The sequence below is a fragment of the Podarcis cretensis genome (genome assembly GCF_951804945.1).
Source record: "Podarcis cretensis genome assembly, chromosome: 14".
Classification (NCBI taxonomy): Eukaryota; Metazoa; Chordata; class Lepidosauria; order Squamata; family Lacertidae; genus Podarcis; species Podarcis cretensis.
Genome location: NC_137183.1, coordinates 20,569,849 through 20,591,172, shown reverse-complemented (window position 1 = coordinate 20,591,172; position 21,324 = coordinate 20,569,849). Strand labels below are relative to the sequence as shown.

The following is a 21,324-nucleotide window of genomic DNA, read 5'->3' as shown; positions in this document are numbered from 1 at the left end:
TAAGCATCTCTTTTCATCTACCAATGAGTGGCACACAGCGTGTTCTCCCTAACAGAGAGCACGTGTTGCGGTTGGGGGAACAGGCCACCCTGCTGTGACTAGGCAAATTTGGTCAGCAACCCTAGCCTTTAAGGGGTTAATTGGGTTGCTGGGGAATTTTGATTGTTGCCAATTCGGAGGAGGGGTCAGAGGCTTTAAATATAGGGGCCAGACATGGGGACGTCCTCTTGGCCATTTTGCACCGGATCACCCGCCCTCCCTCCCTTTAATAGGGTGGTTTTTTCTTGATCGCTTGACCTTGCTATGCCTGTCATGGGGTCGTTCGCCTTGGAGCGGGGGCCTGGTAGGAATTTTGCCACTTGGCTGATTGGCTGGTGCCATTTGGTTTTTGCCTACTGCGTAGCAAATCGTCACAACTTGTAAGGTTGGCGGTTAGGCATTGGTTAATTGGTGCTTGGAGGGGTAAGTGCCTATCCCTCCAAATGATGCGGAAAGGGAATTCCGTTAAAGGAATCCAGGGGCTTGCCATTCTTTTCGTCCTTGTCCGTGGAGCCGGACTTGGGCCGTGCAAGCCCCACAGGAACATGAGGGTGAGAAGTGTGGGTCTGATTCCCAGCCTCATTTCTCACCCAATACTTGTTTCCCACTCTGGCTTCCGTTGGTGTCCGGAAGGCCAGCTCTGTCCCTGAGGGCATGGACAGATAGTCATAACCAATGCCTAAGCAACCACTCACATTTTTTGTATTTGAATAAAGTTGTGGCCAAAATTATGCCAAAAACCTTAAACAAAAATTGATGTGTGAAGTGTGAATTATTTTGGGGGGTGGCACTGTGGGACTCAACACGCAAACAGGGTTTGATTTGAGGAACCCTAATCGTATTGTGCTCAGAACACGCCGTAGGTTAACAGCAATTCCATTTCAAAGTGGGATGAATCCTGAGGAGGGAGGGATCGTGAAGACTTTTTAAAATGTGGATCCACTTGCTACAAAACAGTGACTGTTTCCTAATTGCAGAAGACCTACCTGGAACCCTGAACACTGCATTACACCAGGTCTGACCGTTTGCTCTGCTAAGCGAGACTAGTAGTAGAACATCTGCCTTGGTGTCAGGGTCAACCCCTGACATTATTGGGTTTACTTGGGAAAGACCTACTCCAGGCATAGGCAAACTCAGCCCTCCAGATGCTTTGGGACTACAACTCTCATCAACCCTAGCTAACAGGACCAGTGGTCAGGGATGATGGGAGTTGTAGTCCCAAAACATCTGGAGGGCCAAGTTTGCCTATGCCTGACCTACTCTCTGAAATTATGGAGAACTGCAGCTGATTAGTGTAGGCCAGGAGTAGGGAATCACTGACACATCAGCCAAATTTGGCCCATCAAGCCTCACCTAAACCGCACCCACCTGTTCCATACCCTGATTTCATATGTGAGATCAAGTGTGGGGCAGGTTCTGATGTGGCTACAAAGGAACAATTGAGATCTTAAAGTAAGCTCCTCACTGTTCCTTCATGGGAGCAAGACATGCTCTTCCTGCCCATCACTTGATAGGCAGTGGGTTGGGCACCTTATTCAAATAGCAGTAATAGTTTGCTTTGAAGCCACTGCTAAACAGAGATTTTTTTTTCCTCTGTTTTTTCCAGAGGTTTCAATGGAAACTGCTTGGTGTTACTGGAGCAGCAAAACCTCTTGGGCTGTGGTTTCCAAGCAAGTAGCTGGCTGTCATGTGTTTGTGAAGCTCTGGACAACGGACTTGGACAGGCAGGTGGAACAACCCACCTGCTGATCCATGGCATTTGTTTATTCGCATGTAGGTTGTCTCACCCTCTTGTCAACACTGGTCCAAGGTGGTGGAGCCAGCTAAGGATCTGGCCAGCTGGGGCAAAAAGGTTCAGTGCATACAATACTGAGCTGGATGGACCAATGGTTTGGCCCAGTACATATGGTTCCTTCCTCTCTTCCAGTATGCTATACTGTGACTGGCAGTAGGGCTTTCCCGTGACTTGCTACATGAGAGCCCTTTAATCAGAGAAGTTGTGGGTAGAATTTAGAACTTCAATATGTGCTACACAGCCCAGAGTGAATTAATTTGGGCCTATTTCATATGGGAGGGTGGGGGTAAGAGAAGCAAGTGAGCTGGGGAAAGTGTTCCTGGACTGAGCCACATTAGACTACAGATAAGGCAGGTGGGAAACCTGTGGCTCTCTGGATGTTGTTGGACTAACATCTCCCATAATCCTCAACCACTGATGGGGCTGATGGGAGTTGGAGTCCAGCAACATTTGGAAGTCTTCAGCATATCTGCCAACATTTCTCTGATGAAATTAGGGTTATTCTATGCAACAACAACAACAACTACAACAACTATTATTATTATTATTATTATTATTATTATTATTATTATTATTATTTAAACCCCACTCATCTGACTGGGTTGCCCCAATCACTCTGGGTGGCTTCCAACATACAGTGGTACCTCGGGTTACATACGCTTCAGGTTACACACTCCGTTAACCCAGAAATAGTGCTTCAGGTTAAGAACTTTGCTTCAGGATAAGAACAGAAATCGGGCTCTGGCGGCATGGCGGCAGCAGGAGGCCCATTAGCTAAAGTGGTGCTTCAGGTTAAGAACAGTTTCAGGTTAAGAACGGATCTCCGGAACGAATTAAGTACTTAACCTGAGGTACCACTGTATATAATAAAACACACACACACAAATAAAAAAAATAAAACTACTGCTTTTTTCTGGGGGGATGCAGGGGGATGCATACCCCTAAACATTTTGTGGATCTTTGTACTTTTGTCCATTTACTGTATTTATTTTCCCCGATTTGAACTATAAAATGGTGATTTTCTTGAGTCAAAATGAAAGTACCCCTAAACATTTAAAAAAAAAAAAAAAGCACTGAATAAAACATTAAACATTTTAAACCTTCCCTATACAGGGCTGCCTTCAGATGTCTTCTAAAGGTTGTATAGTTGCTGTACTTACTCAAATATAATGCACACCTTTTCTGGCCAAATTACATCACGAAAATTAGGGTGTGCATTAGATTTGATGGCACATTTACATTCGCCAGCAAATACTTTTTCGGTTTCAAGGTTTTGAAAACTGATGTCCGCATTAGATTTGATAGTGCATTAGATTCGCGTAAATACGGTACTTATCTCCTTGGCTCAGGGGGTCACATAATTCCATACCCTACAACATTTCTCCAATGAAAATAGGGACATCCTAAGGAAAAGTGGGACATTCTGGGATCAAATCAGAAACTGGGACAGCAGTCCATGGCAAATAGGAACACTTGTAGGGTCTGCTTCAGGCTCCCTACCCCTGAAATAGATAATTGCATAACTGAAAACTGGATTGCATCACTGCCACCCTGGGTTCCTTTTTCAGAAGGAAGAGCGGGGTAGAAATTCAATAAATAAATGATAAATTTTCCCCATTATATACATATTTAAATAAGCCTCTCTGCACACATAGAACTAACATGTTGTGCTAGGGGTGGGGTGAGTTCTTGCATAGCTTGTCCCCTGGTGAGATAATTTTGCACAAACCAGGAGTTGTTTTCGATAGTCTCAACTTTCCTACCCCCAGCCAGTGGCGTGAGCCCATAAATGGTCTTAGAACCTCATTTGCTGCTTGTGTGAACTAGTCCTTTGCCAGAAAGCTTATCAGCCTCCAAGCCCCAAATATAATTTCTCTGCTCCAGTCTAAGACGGCTGGGACCTCAACAGATAGCTTGTTCTCCAAGGGAAGGATTCCACTTTTAATGGGCTATATCTCATCTGCAGTGAGGGCTTCATGTATAGCGAAGTATAAATAATAAATTAGAATACCATTGGTATCGCACTCTCTAAATATAGCAAAATGTCCTATTTTGCTGTGGGAGACAGGGCTGTGGGAGACAGCAAAGGGCGCTCCTCTTTCTCACAGCAGCATTCCAGATGGCAGCAAGCATGCCTATGCCTGTGAAATCTAATTCTACAGGGGCCTGCTTAAGCCAAAATTGGAAGGCACTGCAAGGGCCCTGTTGCTCTTTCTCCTAGATTGCAGGAATGTAAAATTGCTTGTTGTGTCCTCTTGTGGAGAGGGGGAAAGAGCAAGAGGGGAAAAATATAGGCCACATTCACCTCACACATTTAAAGCACTATGACACCACATTAACAGACCCTCCCAAGTGTCTCTATTTTTCGGGGACAGTCCGGTATTTACAGAAGCCATCCTGGTTTCTGATTTGATCCTGGAATGTCCCACTTTTCCTTAGGACATCCCTGTTTTCAACAGAAAAATGTTGGAGGGTTTGGAGATATGTGATCCCCCACAAGCCAAGAAGTAACTATACAACCTTCGGAAGACATCTGAAGGCAGACCTTTATAGGGAAGCTTTTAAATGTTTAATGTTTTACTATGTTTTTATATATGTTGGAAACTGCCCAGAGTGGCTAGGGCAACCCAGTAAGATGGGTGGGGTGATGATGATGATGATGATGATGATGATGATGATGATAATGGAATAGTTTGTCCCTAGTTTCACTGGAGAAATGTTGGAGGGTATGTGTTACACAACCCAGGCTTCCCCCAAAGAATCCTGGGAGTTACAGTTTGTTAAGGATGGTGAGAATTGTATGGAGAGCCATATTCTGCCTCTCACAGCTACAAGGCCCAGAGTTCCCAGTGAAAAGGAATTGATTCTTGAACAACTCTGGACTGGATTCAGGCCAGCTCAGGTGTTTCCCAGTCAGCTGAGCTGGGGCCCCAAATCTCGGGCCTAGGTTAAGGGAGGGGGGAGGCTTTTCACAGCCTCAGTTCAGCCACAGATCTCATCAGAGTTGGTAATTTTGGAGCCCTCTGAGGTTCTTCTAGTCTGTGAGTTTCTCCTCAGGGACAGAAAAGAAGAGGGGTGGGGGAGAGGAGCTGCAAGATTGCAAGCTGTCAGTCTCTCACTTGGAAAGGGTTTCTCCAGGAAGTGCCCTCTGACTGTCTGGTTGGCCGTTCCCAGGTAGTTGGAGGCGACGATGGTGTAGTTGCCATTGTTGTAGTGCGTTGGGTGGTTGAAGAGCAAGCAGCCATCGGACACTTCCCCCTCCTGGAAGAACTCCATGCGGATGAACTCTGTCTCCCTGAGAATCTGGCCATTGTAGAGCCAATGGATTTGGGGCGGAGGGTTCCCGTGCACCGAAAACTCAATGCAGTGCTCCATGTGGCGGATGGGCTCCAATAAGCTGATCACCCGGGGAGGATCTGAGCAAGGGAAGACAAAAGGCAACATGAAAACAGCAGCCTACAAAGGACAGCACAGTCTCAACAGCCTCAGCTTTCTGGGAAACCTGAAAGGAGGGAAGGTGGACCTAACTTGCAAAAAGTTTTTGAGGGTGCAAGGTAAAATATAAAGAGGAAACTCTCTCTCCTCTTTTTTCTTTGGTGTGGTGAGGGACATTCGTCCTTGAACTCTGCCCCCACCTGCAAAATGCAGTCACTACTTTCACAACCTGCAAGGAAAGCTCTGGGATGGCTCAGTTGGTAGAGCAGGAGATTCATAATCTCAGGGTCAGGGGTTCGAGCCCCATGTTGGGCAAAATAATCCTGCATTGCAAGAAGTTGGACTTGACGACCCTCGTGGCCCCTTCCATCTCTACAATTCTAAGATGCCTCTTATTTAGGACAGGAGTGGGGAAGCAGTGAGCCAGTGTGGTGTAGTGGTCAAGAGTGGTGGACTCATAATCTGGTGAACCAGGTTCGCTTCCCTGCTCCTCCACATGCAGCTGCTGGGTGACCTTGTGCTAGTCACACTTCTCTGAAGTCTCTCAGCCCCACTCACCTCACAGAGTGTTTGTTGTGGGGGAGGAAGGGAAAGAAGAATGTTAGCCGCTTTGAGACTCTTTCGGGTAGTGATAAAGCAGGATATCAAATTCAAACTCTTACTCTTACTCTTCCAGATGTTGTTAGACCAGAATGGGTGGGGAACCTCTGCCTGGCCTTCAGAACTCTTCCCAGGCCACCCCTCTCACTAGCCCTGCTTCTTATCCTGTCTTTGTCTGTCTAGAATGAGTCTGATAATGCTTCCTCTGGATGAAGAGGATTTTTGACTGTTTGCAGAAAAATAGCCTTCTGTACCAAAGATAAAATTTGCATTTGTTGCTTCATTCCCTTTTGGCCTCTGGAAGGTAGCTCAGAAGAGAATGTGCCCATTGACCTGAGAAAGGTTCCCCATCCCTGGACCAGAACCTCCATTGACCCTTGGTCATGCTAACTAGGACTGATAGGTGTTACAGCATGACAGCACCCAGAAGATTGCAGGTTGCCTATCCTGCAGAATCTACAGTCCAGCTTGGCTGGGCAGGGGAGGTTGGCAGGATTGGTTGGTGTAGCTGGTAGGCAGGGTTGGTAGGGCAGGATTTGTTGACAGGGTTCCCCACTTCCTATTCCAACTTAAAGGCATTCTTGTGGATGCAGGAAAGCAGCAGCAGGGCACCTGTGGCCTCCCAGGGGTTGTTGGACTCCAACTCCCACCAGTCTCTGGCAGCCTGGCTAACAGTCATGGGTTATAGCAGTTCTAATCTAGTGACATCCATGCCTCACCACGGAAGTAGAATTTTAATGCAGGCTATGGGTATCCTATACAACCAATACACAACAAGGTATTGGAGCAACATTCAGGTTCACAAATATCTCCAATTTCTTTGTTCATTGGAGTACCCAACACTTGTCACTGCACACATTTGGAGATGGAATACAAGGGGGGGAAAGGTTAGATAAGGACAAGTGAGATTCTGAGTGGGAAAATGGCTGCTTCTAAAAGCATTCTACGGATAGCCCCTGTGCAGAGTGGTGAGAAATGTTTGACTGACAGTGTAGCTAGCAGCTCAGGCACCCAGGGCAGTGCTAATGCCCTGCACCTGGAGGCAGGGCAAGCCACCCACAGGGTAGGGCAAGCCGGGGCAGAGCATGTCGCGTGGAACCTCCATGGAGTCTGCAAGCCCCACATTGCCATTTTGGGCAGCATGGAGGCTGCAGGTGCCCGAGCCACCGTGTCTCTCCTCAGGAGAGATGTGTGGCTCAGACGTGCTGCAGGCCAGGCCCTGTGGTCACCCCCCAGTGGTGACACCTGGGGCGGACCGCACCCCCCTTCTTACGCCACCGACTGACAGATCACATTTACATCCTACCTTTTTCTCCAAGGTGCTCAAAGTAGCGTGCATGGTTCTCTCCCTTCTCATTTAATTCCCACAACCACTCTGTGTGGTAGGTTAAGCCCAGAAGTTGTGACTGGCCCAAGGTCACCCAGTGAGATTCATGGCTGAGTGGAGATTTGAACCCTGGTCTCCCAGGTGTTCGTCCAGCACTCTGACCACTACACCAAACTGGCTTTCAGTGTAGAGAACAGGCCCCCTGCTACATCCTCCATACTCTATTATTTCAGGTCATAATACTTATGTTGCGAGTACGATACAGCTGTAAGCTGACGTACATCATGGCGAGCATCCATATATCCTAATGGAGTTTGGCTGTGCGTCCCAGCGGGGAACATGATGCACCTTTTAGCCATTGGGCAGGACTGTGAGCATTACAAAGGTGGAGAATCTTCTGTCCCCTCTTCAATATTTCATTTCTGACTATCTCGCTATGCACTTATGGAATTCCACTCAGCTGCTGCTCTGCACATAAAATTGAAGCGCACAGGCATACATGGGCAGGCTGGAGCGTGGAAGGTAATTCTCTGCCATTCGCAAGCCTCTGGGGGTGGGGAGAAGAGTGTTAAGGAAGTGTGCACATATTATGAAAGATTCTCAAGGATTTGACCCATGGGAAAACGTTTACAGATGTAGGAAGCTACTGCAACACTCAACAGTCTCCTGGGCAGCAATTTCCAAATCTGTAAACCACGGCAGAACAGTTCAGCATGTTCCAAGAGAAAATAACACAAATACTGAAGTCTCCCATGTGGCCAAAATCCCCAACTTCAGAGGAGTGTGCCTGATGCATCTCTGTATGATTTACTGCTCTGCCCTTGCCTCCTTCTAGTCAGCCTCTCCCTGTTGTGGATGCACTTAATCTCTACATTGGCAGCAACTGGATCACTCTTAATGCATACATAAGTAGGTAAGGAATAAAGGTAAAGGGACCCCTGACTATTAGGTCCAGTCATGACCGACTCTGGGGTTGCGGCACTCATCTTGCTTTATTGGCCAAGGGAGCCTGTGTACAGCTTCCGGGTCATGTGGCCAGCATGACTAAGCCACTTCTGGTGAACCAGAGCAGCTCATGGAAATGCTGTTTACCTTCTCGCCGGAGCGGTACCTATTTATCTATTTGCACTTTGACGTGCTCTCGAACTGCTAGGTTGGCAGGAGCAGGGACCGAGCAACAGGAGCTCACCCTGTCACAGGGATTCGAACCGCCGACCTTCTGATCGGCAAGTCCTAGGCTCTGTGGTTTAACCCACAGTGCCACCCGCCTCCCCAGGTAAGGAATAGTTGAGGACAAATGGCGGTCAGTGGGGCAGTGCCTCGTTTGCCCTACTGGACCAACCTCCTCTGGCTGGGCCTAAGCTGCATGTTGGTTGAGAGAGTGGGTATGTCTATTAGTAGTATCCTCTCTTTCACTCTGAGGAACCCTGGAGAAATCTCAGCACCCTTGCAGAACAATTCCCAGTTCTACTTTGGGAATTCTATGATAGATATGGAATGTGTTTCTAGTGTAGAATTGCCATGCATCAAGATCTAAGTTTTTGTGTGCTGTGTGTTCAAATGAATACTTTCCATGTCATTGCCCTCCCTCTCTGTCTCCCATGAACCCTCACCTTTCCCTTTCCCCATTAACTTACAATATACAGTGAGGAGCACACTTGCATTAGACATCCCCACCACGTTCTCGGCAATACACGTCAACAGAAACCCGTTGTCCTCACTCGTGACATTCACCAGGGTTAGATTGATGGAATGGACATTGGTCCAGTTGGCGTTTGTCTAAAAATAACCAAAAGAGAGGGGGAGGAATGTTTAAAAGCACACATACACACAAAAGAACTGTTGAACCCTTGGCCAATTTGTGCCCCTGGATCAAGAGAAACCTACCATATAGATTACCATGCATCGTGCACATCTTTAACAAATTTGATGGGCATTGAAAGCCAACTAATATTAAACTGAGGATCCTCCATATATACAGAGAAGTTCACTGGGAGATTAAAGCAGAAAAACACCTGGATTTAGCATCCTACCTGATGAGTGTTGATTGAGCGTAGATTTACCACCATCCAGTCGACATCAGGAAGGGGTGAGCCAGAACCATTGCAGGTGATGACAGCATTTTCCCCCTCACACACAGTCAGATTCACATGGCTGACACTGATTTCAGGCAGATCTAAAGAAGCCAAACCAACACAAAAGCATCTGTGTCAAGATGGTGTTCAACTAAGACATGCCACTGCAAGCACCAGGGTTCAAACCTCCGGTTCCTAATCTAGGAAGGTAAGAAGCTGCCTTACACTGAGTCAAGCCATTGTCTACAATGAATGGAAGCAGCTTCCCAGGATTTCAGCCCTACCTGAAGATGCTGCAGATTGAACCTGGGGCCTTCTGCATGCAAAGAGGATGCTCTAAGCACTGAGCTATGACCCTTATTCAAACCTGGTTCAGAATGGCTTCAGATGTTGACATTGCTAGAAGCACATGTCTGGGGGGGGGGGGAGAATACATCTCATTGGCTCTGCCCTGTAGGTACCCAAACTCCTGAGTAGTTTGCCATCTAATAAATGCTTAGCATTCAATTGCAGCTAGCAATTCTCAAAACACACAAAGAATAGCCTGGTGCATCCTCCTTTTTTATAGGACTGCATGCTATTGAGAGAGATCTTGCAGGAGCAGCAGGAGACTCCCTTGCTGGTCCTTAGAGTCAAGTCACAGGGTTGCCATATTTTGAAGAGCAAAAAAGAGGAAGCTATGATGGCCATTCAAAGCAAATGAATGCAATTTGTCTCAAATTTTACCCCTGTAAAATGAGGACGTCCTGGAAAAAGAGGACACGTGGCAAACCTATGGGCATAGGAGAACAGGCACCTGTATATGACAGGAGAGGGCTGATGGGACAAGAATTGCATCAAATGCTTCAGAGAGGAGCAATGAGTGAGAAGGAAGACAGACTCTGCCTGGCACACCTTACATAATATACCCAGGATTGATGGATTCATCCATAGAAGAAATCCAGGTTGTTAGGTTAGCTCCATAAGGCACATGAAACCTGGAATGTCAATGCATGTGCTCCAAGACACCTCAATAAGAGAGATCTAAGAATGGAAGATTTCCACATTGCTCCTCAAAACAAAGAATGTGAGGGGTACCCTAAAACAGGCATGTGAATAGAAGAGCAGCTGGAACTTCATGGCAGAAAGCAGCCCAAGGCACCACCTGCCTATTACTAACCAGGAGGACCAAGCAGCATCAGCTGATGGGGGAGCAGCCAGCAAAGACATCCCTCAATGCATCCTCAAGCAGGATGGAGAAGGGATGGGTGATGTGTTCCTATCCAAGGCCACCATAGAGGAAGTTGAACAACCCATGGATTGGAATGCCTTAGGTCTTTATAGATTGCTTTAAAAGGGGATTAGAGAAATTCATGGAGGACAAGGCTATCAATGGCTATGTACTGCCTCTGCTGTTGGAGGCATTATGTCAGGCATAGGTAAACTCGGCCCTCCACATGTTTTTGCGACTACAACTCCCATGACCCCTAGCTAGCAGGTCCAGTGGTCCGGAATGATGGGAATTGTAGTCCCAAAACATCTGGAGGGTGAGTTTGGCTATGTCTGCATTATGTCCTGAATGCCAGTTGCTGGGAATTTCAGGTGAGCCGAGTGCTGCTGTGTTTATGTCCAGCTTGCAGGTTTCCTATAGGCATCGGCCACCGTGAGAAGATGCTGGAATAGATGGACCTTTTGACTTCATCCAGCAAGTCTCTTCTTATAGTCTGATGCTGAATTTGGAGCAGAGATGGGCATATCTAGCAATAGAAACATTGGATAATTCCCACTGAAAGGGAAATTGCCCATTTTTGCTTATCTGTCCCATGTCACTCCCTCACCTCCACACTATCCTCACCTTAAATGGGCATTCAGCATTCCACAGCCGCTGAACATGCTCATCCTTCTTGGAAGTGGCTGGTTTTGCATTTCTAGAACCCTGGTTTTCTCCCCAAGCCTACATATATATCCTTCTTGTACTTGGATGGTACCATTTTGGCTCTATTAAGCAACTACACTCACAGCCCGGACATCGGAAATACCAGGGCTAATTAACTTGGCAAGCTCCACCAGCTTCTTGGATCACAAATGCAAGGCTCGGTTGTAAAATTCTCTGAAAACCGCTTTCACGTTGAACCACTGTCGTGAGACGAAAGAGTTCCATTTTGGAAGGGAAAGATATCAGCAGGGAGATCTCTCTCCAGTTGTGATGGAGAGTGGTGTGGGGGCAGGGAGGTCAGGGAAACTGTTCACCCCATAATCTCAGGAAATTAATGTACATAAATCTACTCCAGATCGTAGTCAGAGAGGTCTTCCCAGCCTGCTACTTTGCTCACGAAGGATTTCTTAATCCTCAAAGATTACTCCTCCAATTTGCTGAGGAATTTTCAGTTGTCTCCCAAATCCCTTTTGGCTCACCTTCATGCAGCTATCCCAGCCCACTTCCAACATTTAATAAAAAGGGGAGGGGGGCAGAAAAGTGTATGGTTGTCTTTAGCAAAGTTGGGAGATGTTTTAACACGTGCAATTCCTAGGAGTTCTATAACTGGGGGAGGGAGTAAAGGTAGGAAGAGAAATACAGTGTGCTCTCTACCTACCCAATTATGTACACAAGTCCAGCTACAGGATTTGAGTGGTCCCTGTCAGGGATAGCAGAAATCGGTCAATTTCAGTTTCTCTCTTCTCCAGTCTCAATTTCAATTCTCCACATATTCAGATCAGTTTGCAGATCTATTTTTTTTTTAAGTCCTCACAAAAAATTATCAGCATTTTAGTACAAATTCCTTCTACGTAAGCATATTCTGTATGCAATTTTGCATACAATATTCATAATTATGCAAAGCAATTTTCCCTAACAGAAAACATTTCTGTATGTTGTTTCCCCAGATACATGTTTATGCTTTAGTATATGCATGTGTGCACTATTCCTTGGTGGAGAGCTGCAGTGCAAAATCTGGAATTTCCAAAAATGGCTGCATTTCAGTTTGTGCATTGTTTGTGAATTAGGCAAGTTCATCTCTACATGTGACCTGAATTGAAATTCTCCCCCATTCCTAGTCCCTGGACAGGTGACTATCCTTTTAACTTGTGGCAGATACAAGGAAGCAACACGGAATACAGTGGTACCTTGGGTTAAGAACTTAATTCGTTCTGGAGGTCCGTTCTTAACCTGAAACTGTTCTTAACCTGAAGTACCACTTTAGCTAATGGGGCCTCCAGCTGCCGCCGCACCGCCAGAGCACGATTTCTGTTCTCATCCTGAAGCAAAGTTCTTAAGCAGAGGTACTATTTCTGGATTAGCAGAGTCTGTAACCTGAAGCATCTGTAACCTGAGGTACCACTGTACTCTTATTCAGGCAAGTGTGTGTGTGTGTTGTTTTTTTCCCCCTGGACAGGTAGCTCCATCCCTAAGTTCTCACTCTTCCCCCAAGGACTTGGCTGTCCTCAGAAGAACCCACATTCCCTAGAGTTTTCTATGAGTCATTGTTTTGGGTGTGCTTCTATGCTGGGAGGTGCCCCGACCAGAGCAGTGGCTCTTTCAGAGACACAACAGAGGCAGCTACAAATAAGCAAGCATCTAACCTTCAATCCCGCTTCTGCCATTGACTCACTGGCAGAGAGGCAGTAGTAGAAGCTGTGAAGGAAAGTTGCAAAATTTCTTATATCGCTGATTTTAAAGAGGAGCGTGCAAAATGCTCTTGTCAGGTTTAGATACAGTACATTTGACCTCGGTGCAAACGAGTTGAACTGAAAAGCCCTAAAGGCCTTCTGAAGCAAGCCAGGCAGAAGATAGAGCTATTTATCAAGTTCTGCTATACATATTCCGTGGCGCCGGGCCATAACACACTGGGGAAGGGCCATAGCGCAGTGGCAGAGCATCTGATTTGCATACAGAAGGCCCCAGGTTTGATCCCTGGCATCTCTGTGAGAGAACCCAGCCTGCAGGCCTGGAGAGCCAACTGCCAGTCAGTGCAGACAAAACTGAGATAGATGGACCAATGCTCTCACTCAATACAAGGCAGCTTCCTACGTTTCTACACAAAACAAACTTGACACAGCTTCACCAAGCCAGCCCATTATCCAGGGGCTTCCTGGGAACTCCAGTTTTGATGCAGACCCAGGAAATCAGGAAAATCAGGTTCAACAAGCCAGGGACTGCTTACAGGTAGTGTATTGCTTCCATGCACCAACATTTCTAAGGTGAAAGGTAGGTTATGGGCAAGCAAGCAACTCATTCCCCACCCAGAACTCCAAAATAACTCTTTTCTGCTACTATTGGCAGCAAGTGGCAGCAATTGTTCCCACCCCATGTCTGCTACTTTTGCACTATTTCTGGACATTGGGGCTTCATCTTCTTCCATGATGTCCCCAGTAAAGCAGGGAATGTACAACAGGAAGGATGACACCGCACACCCAATTAGATTTGTCTGTATGGCATTTGTCCCATGAGGACAGAGCCTGCTCAATGGCCACAGAATGCTGACTATTATGGGGAGGGCACAGGAAGAAAAGGGAGAAGATCCTAACAACAAAGGCAGTTTCCTACATTCTTCTGTTACTAAAACATTCTTGAGACTATTGCATGTAGGATTGCATGAAGATTGTGGAATACTCTCCCCAGAGAAACTCATCATTATATATCTTTAGGCACCAGGCAAAAACTTTACTCTAAAGCTAGGCTTTTGGCTTTTAACTATCTGTGGCCTCTTAGAAGTGAGTGGGATGTTTTTAATGTATTTCCCTTTTCCTCTTGGCTTTAATGTATCTATACGCAGGTGAAGAAGAGGGTTGCCTGTCTTTATGGTTGATTGCAAGTGACTTTGGGTTGCCCTGAGCAAGATAAAGCAACGAACAAATTTAATAAATAAATAAAGTGTTTGTTTATTTTGCATTGAGAATTGTAATGCGTTCAGGCATGCAATCAGGTAATAGACTCGTACAGCTGGAAGGGTCATCTAGCCCATCTTCTTGCAAGACCGCCCCCCCCCAAAAAAAATGTTTTATTATTAATTCGTGTGCCTGCTGCGTCCATAGCCTAGAGGGAAAGGGAAGATAAGAAGAAAACAAAGGAATTGCAAGCAGTGGCAAAATAAGCTTGCTTATTGTCCGGCTCTGCCTGAATCTTTTGGGACATATGAGAAGGACCTGCTGGAACAAGCCAGTATCCCAACCAGTCCAGCATCCTGTTCACACAGTGGCCAATCAGATGCCTGTGGGAAGCCTGGAGGTAGGACCTGGGCGAAATGGCACTCTCCCTTTCCTGAGGTTTCCAGCAACTGTCATTCAAAGCACATTGCCACTGACAGTGGAGGTAGAACACAGCCAGCATGACTAGTAGCCACTGATATCAGGGCTAGAAGAATGCAACCTGTGCTGTTGATAGAAGTAGTGCGACTCAGGCAACACGTTGGCGATTAATATACACAGAACAATAATTATACATCCTTTATCAACCTTCTGAGAAAAATACAGGCAAAACGCCGGCACCCTGTCGTCTACAACTTCATTGTCTACAACTTTATTAACATCTATCTACAATTCTACTAGCATCTCTCGGTATTGTGAATATCACCGAACTCACCCTTTGTTGGTATCTTCATGAACTTATCTAAAAGACTGAGTTAAGCATTTGAAAAATCTATTGAAACCAGACATTTTAAGTTCATTTTAGGTGGGGTAGTTCGCAAGTCTTTGTGGCTTTGTTTAATGTTTTGTATTTTTCTCAGAAGGTTGATAAAGTATGTATAATTATTGTTCTGTGTACATTAATCGCCAACGTGTTGCAGGAGTCGCACTACTGATATCAGGGCAGCAACTACCACAAAACATCCTTAATTTGGAATCAAGACCAGGGTGTTCAGAATTTCAAAATCTGGAGAGAAAAGTGCATGGGAAACATTTCAGAATCATTCCCCATGCCTGTGACTCTCTAAATGACCTTAGACTACAACTCCCATTACTCCTGGCTGTTGGCCACACTGCCTGGGACTGATGGAAGACCACATATTTCCCCTCCATTGACCTATGGATTGCAGTGTTTTGTTACCCAAGGGACTCCCACCCAGGAGGCACACAAAGAGAGTAGGTAGAGGAGCATCATTGCTGATAACTCCATCTCTTTATATCTCCTCCAAACAAAGCAGCAGCAAACCCACAAAGAATTATGGGAAGTACTGAACAGGGTTGAGAAGCTACAGCTGTTTGCAGCTCAAGAGACTCCACCAGGAAACAAACGTAATAAGTTTAAGGGGAAACCTGATGATCACAGCGATAAGAGGGAAACAAAAAACAGCCTCTCAAAACTCGAAGGGTTATGTAAACAAGAGAAGGCAACAGCTTGTGTGTGTGTGTGTGTGTGTGTGTTGAGGTGGACAGTATACATCTGCGGTGCTAGAGGAATTCAGACTTTGTGCATTCCAATAGAAACTGACTGGAACATAAGAACAGCCTGCTGCATCAGACCAAAGTCTCATCCTGTCCTCACAGTGCCAAACAAATGCCTGCGGGGAACTCTGCAAGCAGAACCCAATCAGAAGAGCACTCTCCTTTCTACAACACTTCCTAGCTTTCCCCAACCTGGTGCCCTCTGGGTGTTTTGGACTATAATTCCCATCAGCACACCTGCATTGTCTACTCCACCACAGCTTTGTGATGGGTAGGAATCAATGGGAAAACATCTGGAGGGCACCAGGTTGGGGAAGCCTGTCCTAGACTAGATGCGCAGATTGGAAATTAAACTTTCAGTCCACTTTTGCCCTTCTCAAGTGTTTAAATGCTCTTTCTTGGCTCAGTAACAAGGAATCAACCATACACTTTAAAAATTCTGAGATAATACATTTAGAAATGGGAGAAAATCTTAATTAAATTTACATTCACATTTTTTAGTGGCTCTTCCCAAATTTAATGCAGATTTATGGTGAGCCTGGAAGAAAGTGATATAAATCAGAAATGAACTTGTCTGTCCATCCCTATAAATCGGCTTCATGCAAAGAGAAAGGGTTTTTTTTAACGGATTATAATCTACAGTGGTACCTCGGGTTAAGCACTTAATTCATTCCGGAGGTCTGTTCTTAACCTAAAACTGTTCTTAACCTGAAGCACCACTTTAGCTAATGGGGCCTCCTGCTGCTGCCGCGCCACCGGAGCACAATTTCTGTTCGCATCCTGAAGCAAAGTTCTTAACCCGCGGTACTATTTCTGGGTTAGAGGAGTCTGTAACCTGAAGTGTATGTCACCTGAAGCGTATGTAACCCGAGGTACCACTGTATTTGGATCGGGACCTGTCTTTTATGCTTTTGCAAATCTCCATGCATGTTGAACCATAGCAAAGCATAACAACAATCGCTGCCCCCAGTGGAACCTGCAACAAATTGTTACAGGGTGGGATGCAACTGATCAGGTTTCCATCGACTTCATACCACAACTGCCATTTCCCATGCACCTCCTCCTCCATCCAATTGCCAGCCAGCATTCCTAGCTGACTGAATACACTCAGTCCTCACTGAATTGATTTAGGCCTCCAAGGATTCCCCTGCTAAAGATTATTTTTTCTTTCTTTCTGTACTTTTGCAAAAAGATGCGATTCCCCCAAGTCTGCTGGTGCCTCGCTTTTGTGCATGGATGTTCCTGGTGCTGTTTTCACACACAAAAAACCAAGAACGGCACCCAGAGATTGGACCTCAAAAATAGAAGGAATAATCATAATCTAGCACAGATGCCTAATTAAGTGGGTGGTGTTTGGGGTGTTGTTTTTTTCTTTCCTTACCACACTGATTGACATTCATCTTGTGCACGGCTATGTTTTTGTTTTCTGTATTCATGCAGTTCAAGTTCTGGTTCTGCAAATTGGCTTCGCCTTTCTCCTGCCACAGCTGGATCCAGCGGATGTCGCAGCTGCAGTTGAACATGTTTCGCTCTAACCTCCTACACAGAAAGAGAAGGGGAGACTGTGAGAGAGAAAAGGTGGAGAGGAGGTAAAGGTTACATGGAATCATGGCAGCGGAGCTGGCCTCAGAAGGTCGGCCTGGATTAGAGACTGCTGGGAAGCTGGGAACCAAACAGCCAGGAGACAAAAGAGAAGAAAGGAATGTGGCTAGGTGCAGGAAAATTAGCAGAATTTATTGATGTCCTTAAAATATTGATACAGGGCCAGCTTCAGCTTCAAGGGGCTCCTGGACAAAGGGTGCATTTGTGGGGAATATTGCATTCATTTTCCTGATTATAACGCTAAAGATTCTACCGTGTTTTCTAATGTTCCTTTCATACTGCAGAGTCTGTTGTGTTATGGAACTGTGGCCTCTTTTTTAGCAATATACAGCCATGCCATGGAAATGACGTTCATGCCAATAGGTATGGTTTGACACCACAATGAACATCATTGCTACTTCCCCGCCCTTTCCAGAGCTGCGTGATTCTGCTTCCACATGATTCCCCCCATAAAAATGACAGAAAAGAACTAGCTGTATGTTGGTGTACTGCCCCAAATGTCATCACTTTACTCCTATGATTTTCCAGGTTAAGGGGACCGCAAATAAATTATTATTATTATTATTATTATTGTTGTTGTTGTTGTTGTTGTTGTTGTTGTTGTTGTTGACTGAATAAAACAGAAATCACCTCTCATATGAGAACCAAAATAACTTCCAATGCCAAAGTGAGAAAGAAACTAGCAAAGGGCATCCTTAAGTCACAGCTCCACAGGTTAATCAACAAAAATTTAGTTGACTCATCTACTGGTTTAAACTAGTCAAAGTTTGCAGCCCTTCCTGGCTGCATTACGGGGATAACAGAGGGGAAGGAGGAATCAGGGTTCTCAACGTCATGTTAAATTTAGATGTCATTGCCTTCCTTCAGATATGTGCACCTTCCTTCCACTATTCACCTGCACAGAGTTTCCATTTTATCTGTCCTCTCCCCTCCATGCCCATAAAGTCAAGGCTCAATCCATAAGACTCTGCCTTAACACATTGACTCAGAGCTACTGCTGCTCAGGGACCTGAGGCAACATGCATTTTAATTGAACATAGAAGCTAGCTTTTGTAGACTTAGACCCCCATTGACCCAGCTGTGCAGCGCAGATGGGGAATCTGCTTTTTAATGTACTCCACTTAAAATACTTACATGTATTTTATGTACTGAAATTATATTATTATTATTGATTTCTTTTCCCTGTCTCTCTCTGCACTATAAGCTCCCCAACCCCTATTCCAATGCTCTGCAAGCTCCCCTACAAAACCATGAGACCGAGAAAACCCTCAAGGGAATATTACGGAATGCTTAGACCACTGAGGGAAGTGATGATAAGAAATAGGGCAGAATTTAAGAGGGCATCGAAATGGGGACTTAGGCCACTTTTGCACCACCACTTTCAACAGTCATGGCTTCTCCCAAAGAATTCTGGGAGCTGTAGTTTGTTAAAGGTACTGGGAGTTGTTAGGAGACCCCAATTCCCCTTGCAGATCTACAATTCCCAGAGTTCCCTGGGGAGAGGGATTGACTGTTATCATACCCTCTGACATTTCTCCAATGAAAATAGGGATGTCATTATTATTATTATTATTATTTACTATTTATACCCCCACCTATCTGACTGGGTTGCTTCAGTCACTCTGGGAAGCTTCCAACAGATATAAAAACATAATAAAATGTTAAACATTAAAAAAAAACAACTTCCCTATACAGGCTGCCTTCAGATGACTCGGGAGGGTTGCATAATTCCATACCCTCCAACATTTTTCCGATGAAAATAGGAACGTCCTACCATACCCTCCATGACACGCGGGTGGCACTGTGGTCTAAACCACTGAGCCTCTGGGGCTTGCCGATCAGAAGGTCGGCAGTTTGAATCCCCGCGATGGGGTGAGCTCCTGTTGCTCAGTCCCAGCTCCTGCCAACCTATCAGTTTGAAAGCACGTGAAAGTGCAATTAGATAAATAGGTACCACTCCAGAAGGAAGGTAAACAGCGTTTCTGTGCGCTGATCTCGTTTCGCCAGAAGCAACTCAGTCATGCTGGCCTGTAAAGTGAGATGAGCGCCGCAATCCAAGAGTCATCTACGACTGCACTTAAATGTCAGGGGTCCTTTACCTTTTTACCGTACTCTCCAACATTTCTCTGATGAAAATCGGGATGCCCTAAGGAAAAGTGGGACATTTCAGGATCAAAGCAGAAACCAGGATGGCTTCTGTAAAATCCGGGACTGTCCCTGGAAAATGGGGACACTTGGAGGGTCTGTGTTAAACCACTCTGGGACAGAGGAGGAATCCAAACCGGTGTCAAGGCATTCCCTGAAATTTGTCTGCCAAGGAGAGCTGCCATTGCAGCACTTCAGGGGGCAGAACTGTAAGTAATAAAAATGCAGGCTTCCCAGATCATTCTTAATGCATGACTCTCCCCCATGAATAATATAAGAGCGGTGTGCCTCGGGGTGGACTTTTCCAATGGCCTGCCCCAGCCGTGTCGGTGATGTAATGTGTCCTAATCGCAGTACCCAGGGGAGCTTTTGTGCAAATTAACTCCCAGCATTTTACTGGGCATGCCACATGCCACCAGCACACAGGCGCTCTGCCACTTAAGGGACTTGGCTGGGGTTAGCTTTCTTTTGAAAGAAAATACAGTGGCTGGCTTCCCTGCACTTGCAGTGATGTCTACAACATTCATAGCATGCCAGACGGGCGCAATTCTCCTAGCTGTGGTTATCACCCACACCACTTCATAGAAGTGTAGAGTCGGAAAGAACCCCAGGGATCATTTAAGTCAAACTCCTATTATGCAGGTATATGCAGCTGTCCCGTATGGGGATTGAACCTGAAACCTTGACATAAGGTTTTGTTTTGGGGTGGGATATTGAGTGGGGTGGGGATTGGTTTTTGTTTGGGCATAATTGTTTTTCGGTTGTTTTGTTTTTCTATTTTGTAAATGGAGGTTATTATGAGGCTTGGGATTGCTACCGTGGAGGGGCAAGGGAGGTATGGCGGTGGGGGCAGATGTTATAGGCGAAGGGGATCGAGATACGGATATGCTCGTACCCCTTCCAATCTGCGCCCCATCCCGAGAGACGAGGGTAGGGTGAGCAAGGATTACTCACCTCCTTCACTGGTGTTGTGCAATGCCAGGTCTATAGGCAACAAAACCGCCACCCTGCGAGATTTCTTTACCTCGCAGGGGGTCGACCTGGCTTGTGTGACGGAGACCTGGGTGCGCGAAGGGGTAACTGTTACCTTACGAGAGATGACGCCCCCGGGTTTCTCCGTTCTCCACCAGTCACGGACTGTGGGCCGGGGGGGAGGGGTGGCATTACTAATCCGGGAAGATTGTTCTTTCAGGGCTCTACCATCGCCATTGATCCCCGGCATTGAATGTGTTGGCCTAGTGTGGGGCTCCGAGGAGAGCTTGGCTGTCTGGCTGGTGTACCGGCCACCTAGCGCACCAGCAGCCACCCTGTCAGGCCTGCTGGAGGCGGTGGCTGGCTGGGCCTTGGAGTTCCCTAACCTATTGGTATTGGGAGACTTCAACTTCCATGCTGATGCCGCTCCCTCCTCACAGGCTCTGGACCTGGTGTCTTCCATGGCGACACTAGGGCTCTCCCAGTTTGTTTTGGGCCCCACACATCAAGCAGGCCACACGCTGGATTTGATCTTTGGTGCCGGTATAGATGTGATCATGTCTCCTTCGATGAAGGTGCCATGGTCTGATCACTACGCTCTGAAAGCCAGGATTGACTTTCCACCCCCACCCTGCTTAGGTGGCGAGCCGATTTGGGCTCGCCCGCAGAGGCTGATGGACCCTGATAGATTCCGTCAAGCCTTGCGGGACCTTGCTCCCCCTGGCGACTCATTGACTGAGCTTGTTGAGGGCTGGAATACCTAGCTCCTGGCAGCCATCGATGAGATCGCACCTAAGCGCCCTCTGCGACCCCGCAGAAACCGGGCTCCCTGGTTTACCGAGGAGCTTCAGAAAATGAAGCAGGACCTCAGACGGCTAGAGCGAGTATGGCGGGGTGCCCGTGACGGAGCCTCAAGAACATCTTATAGGGTTTTTATGAAAACCTATGAGATGGCAGTGAAGGCCGCTAAGAAG

At 46.4% G+C, this 21,324-nt stretch overlaps 1 protein-coding gene across 3 annotated transcripts in view; it reads right to left on the bottom strand.

Annotated features, from left to right (window-relative positions):
- The window catches only part of NTRK3 (neurotrophic receptor tyrosine kinase 3), a 407,630-nt gene that overhangs the window by 216,486 nt on the left and 169,820 nt on the right, over positions 1–21,324 (bottom strand). For all 3 annotated transcript variants that reach the window (XM_079954237.1, XM_079954238.1, XM_079954239.1), the window contains exons 5-8: positions 17,013–17,170; positions 9,230–9,372; positions 8,834–8,975; positions 4,954–5,250 (exon numbers count right to left, since the gene is read on the bottom strand). In XM_079954237.1, coding sequence (XP_079810363.1) covers positions 4,954–5,250; positions 8,834–8,975; positions 9,230–9,372; positions 17,013–17,170 — 740 coding nt within the window. The remainder of the gene's footprint in view (positions 1–4,953; positions 5,251–8,833; positions 8,976–9,229; positions 9,373–17,012; positions 17,171–21,324) is intronic.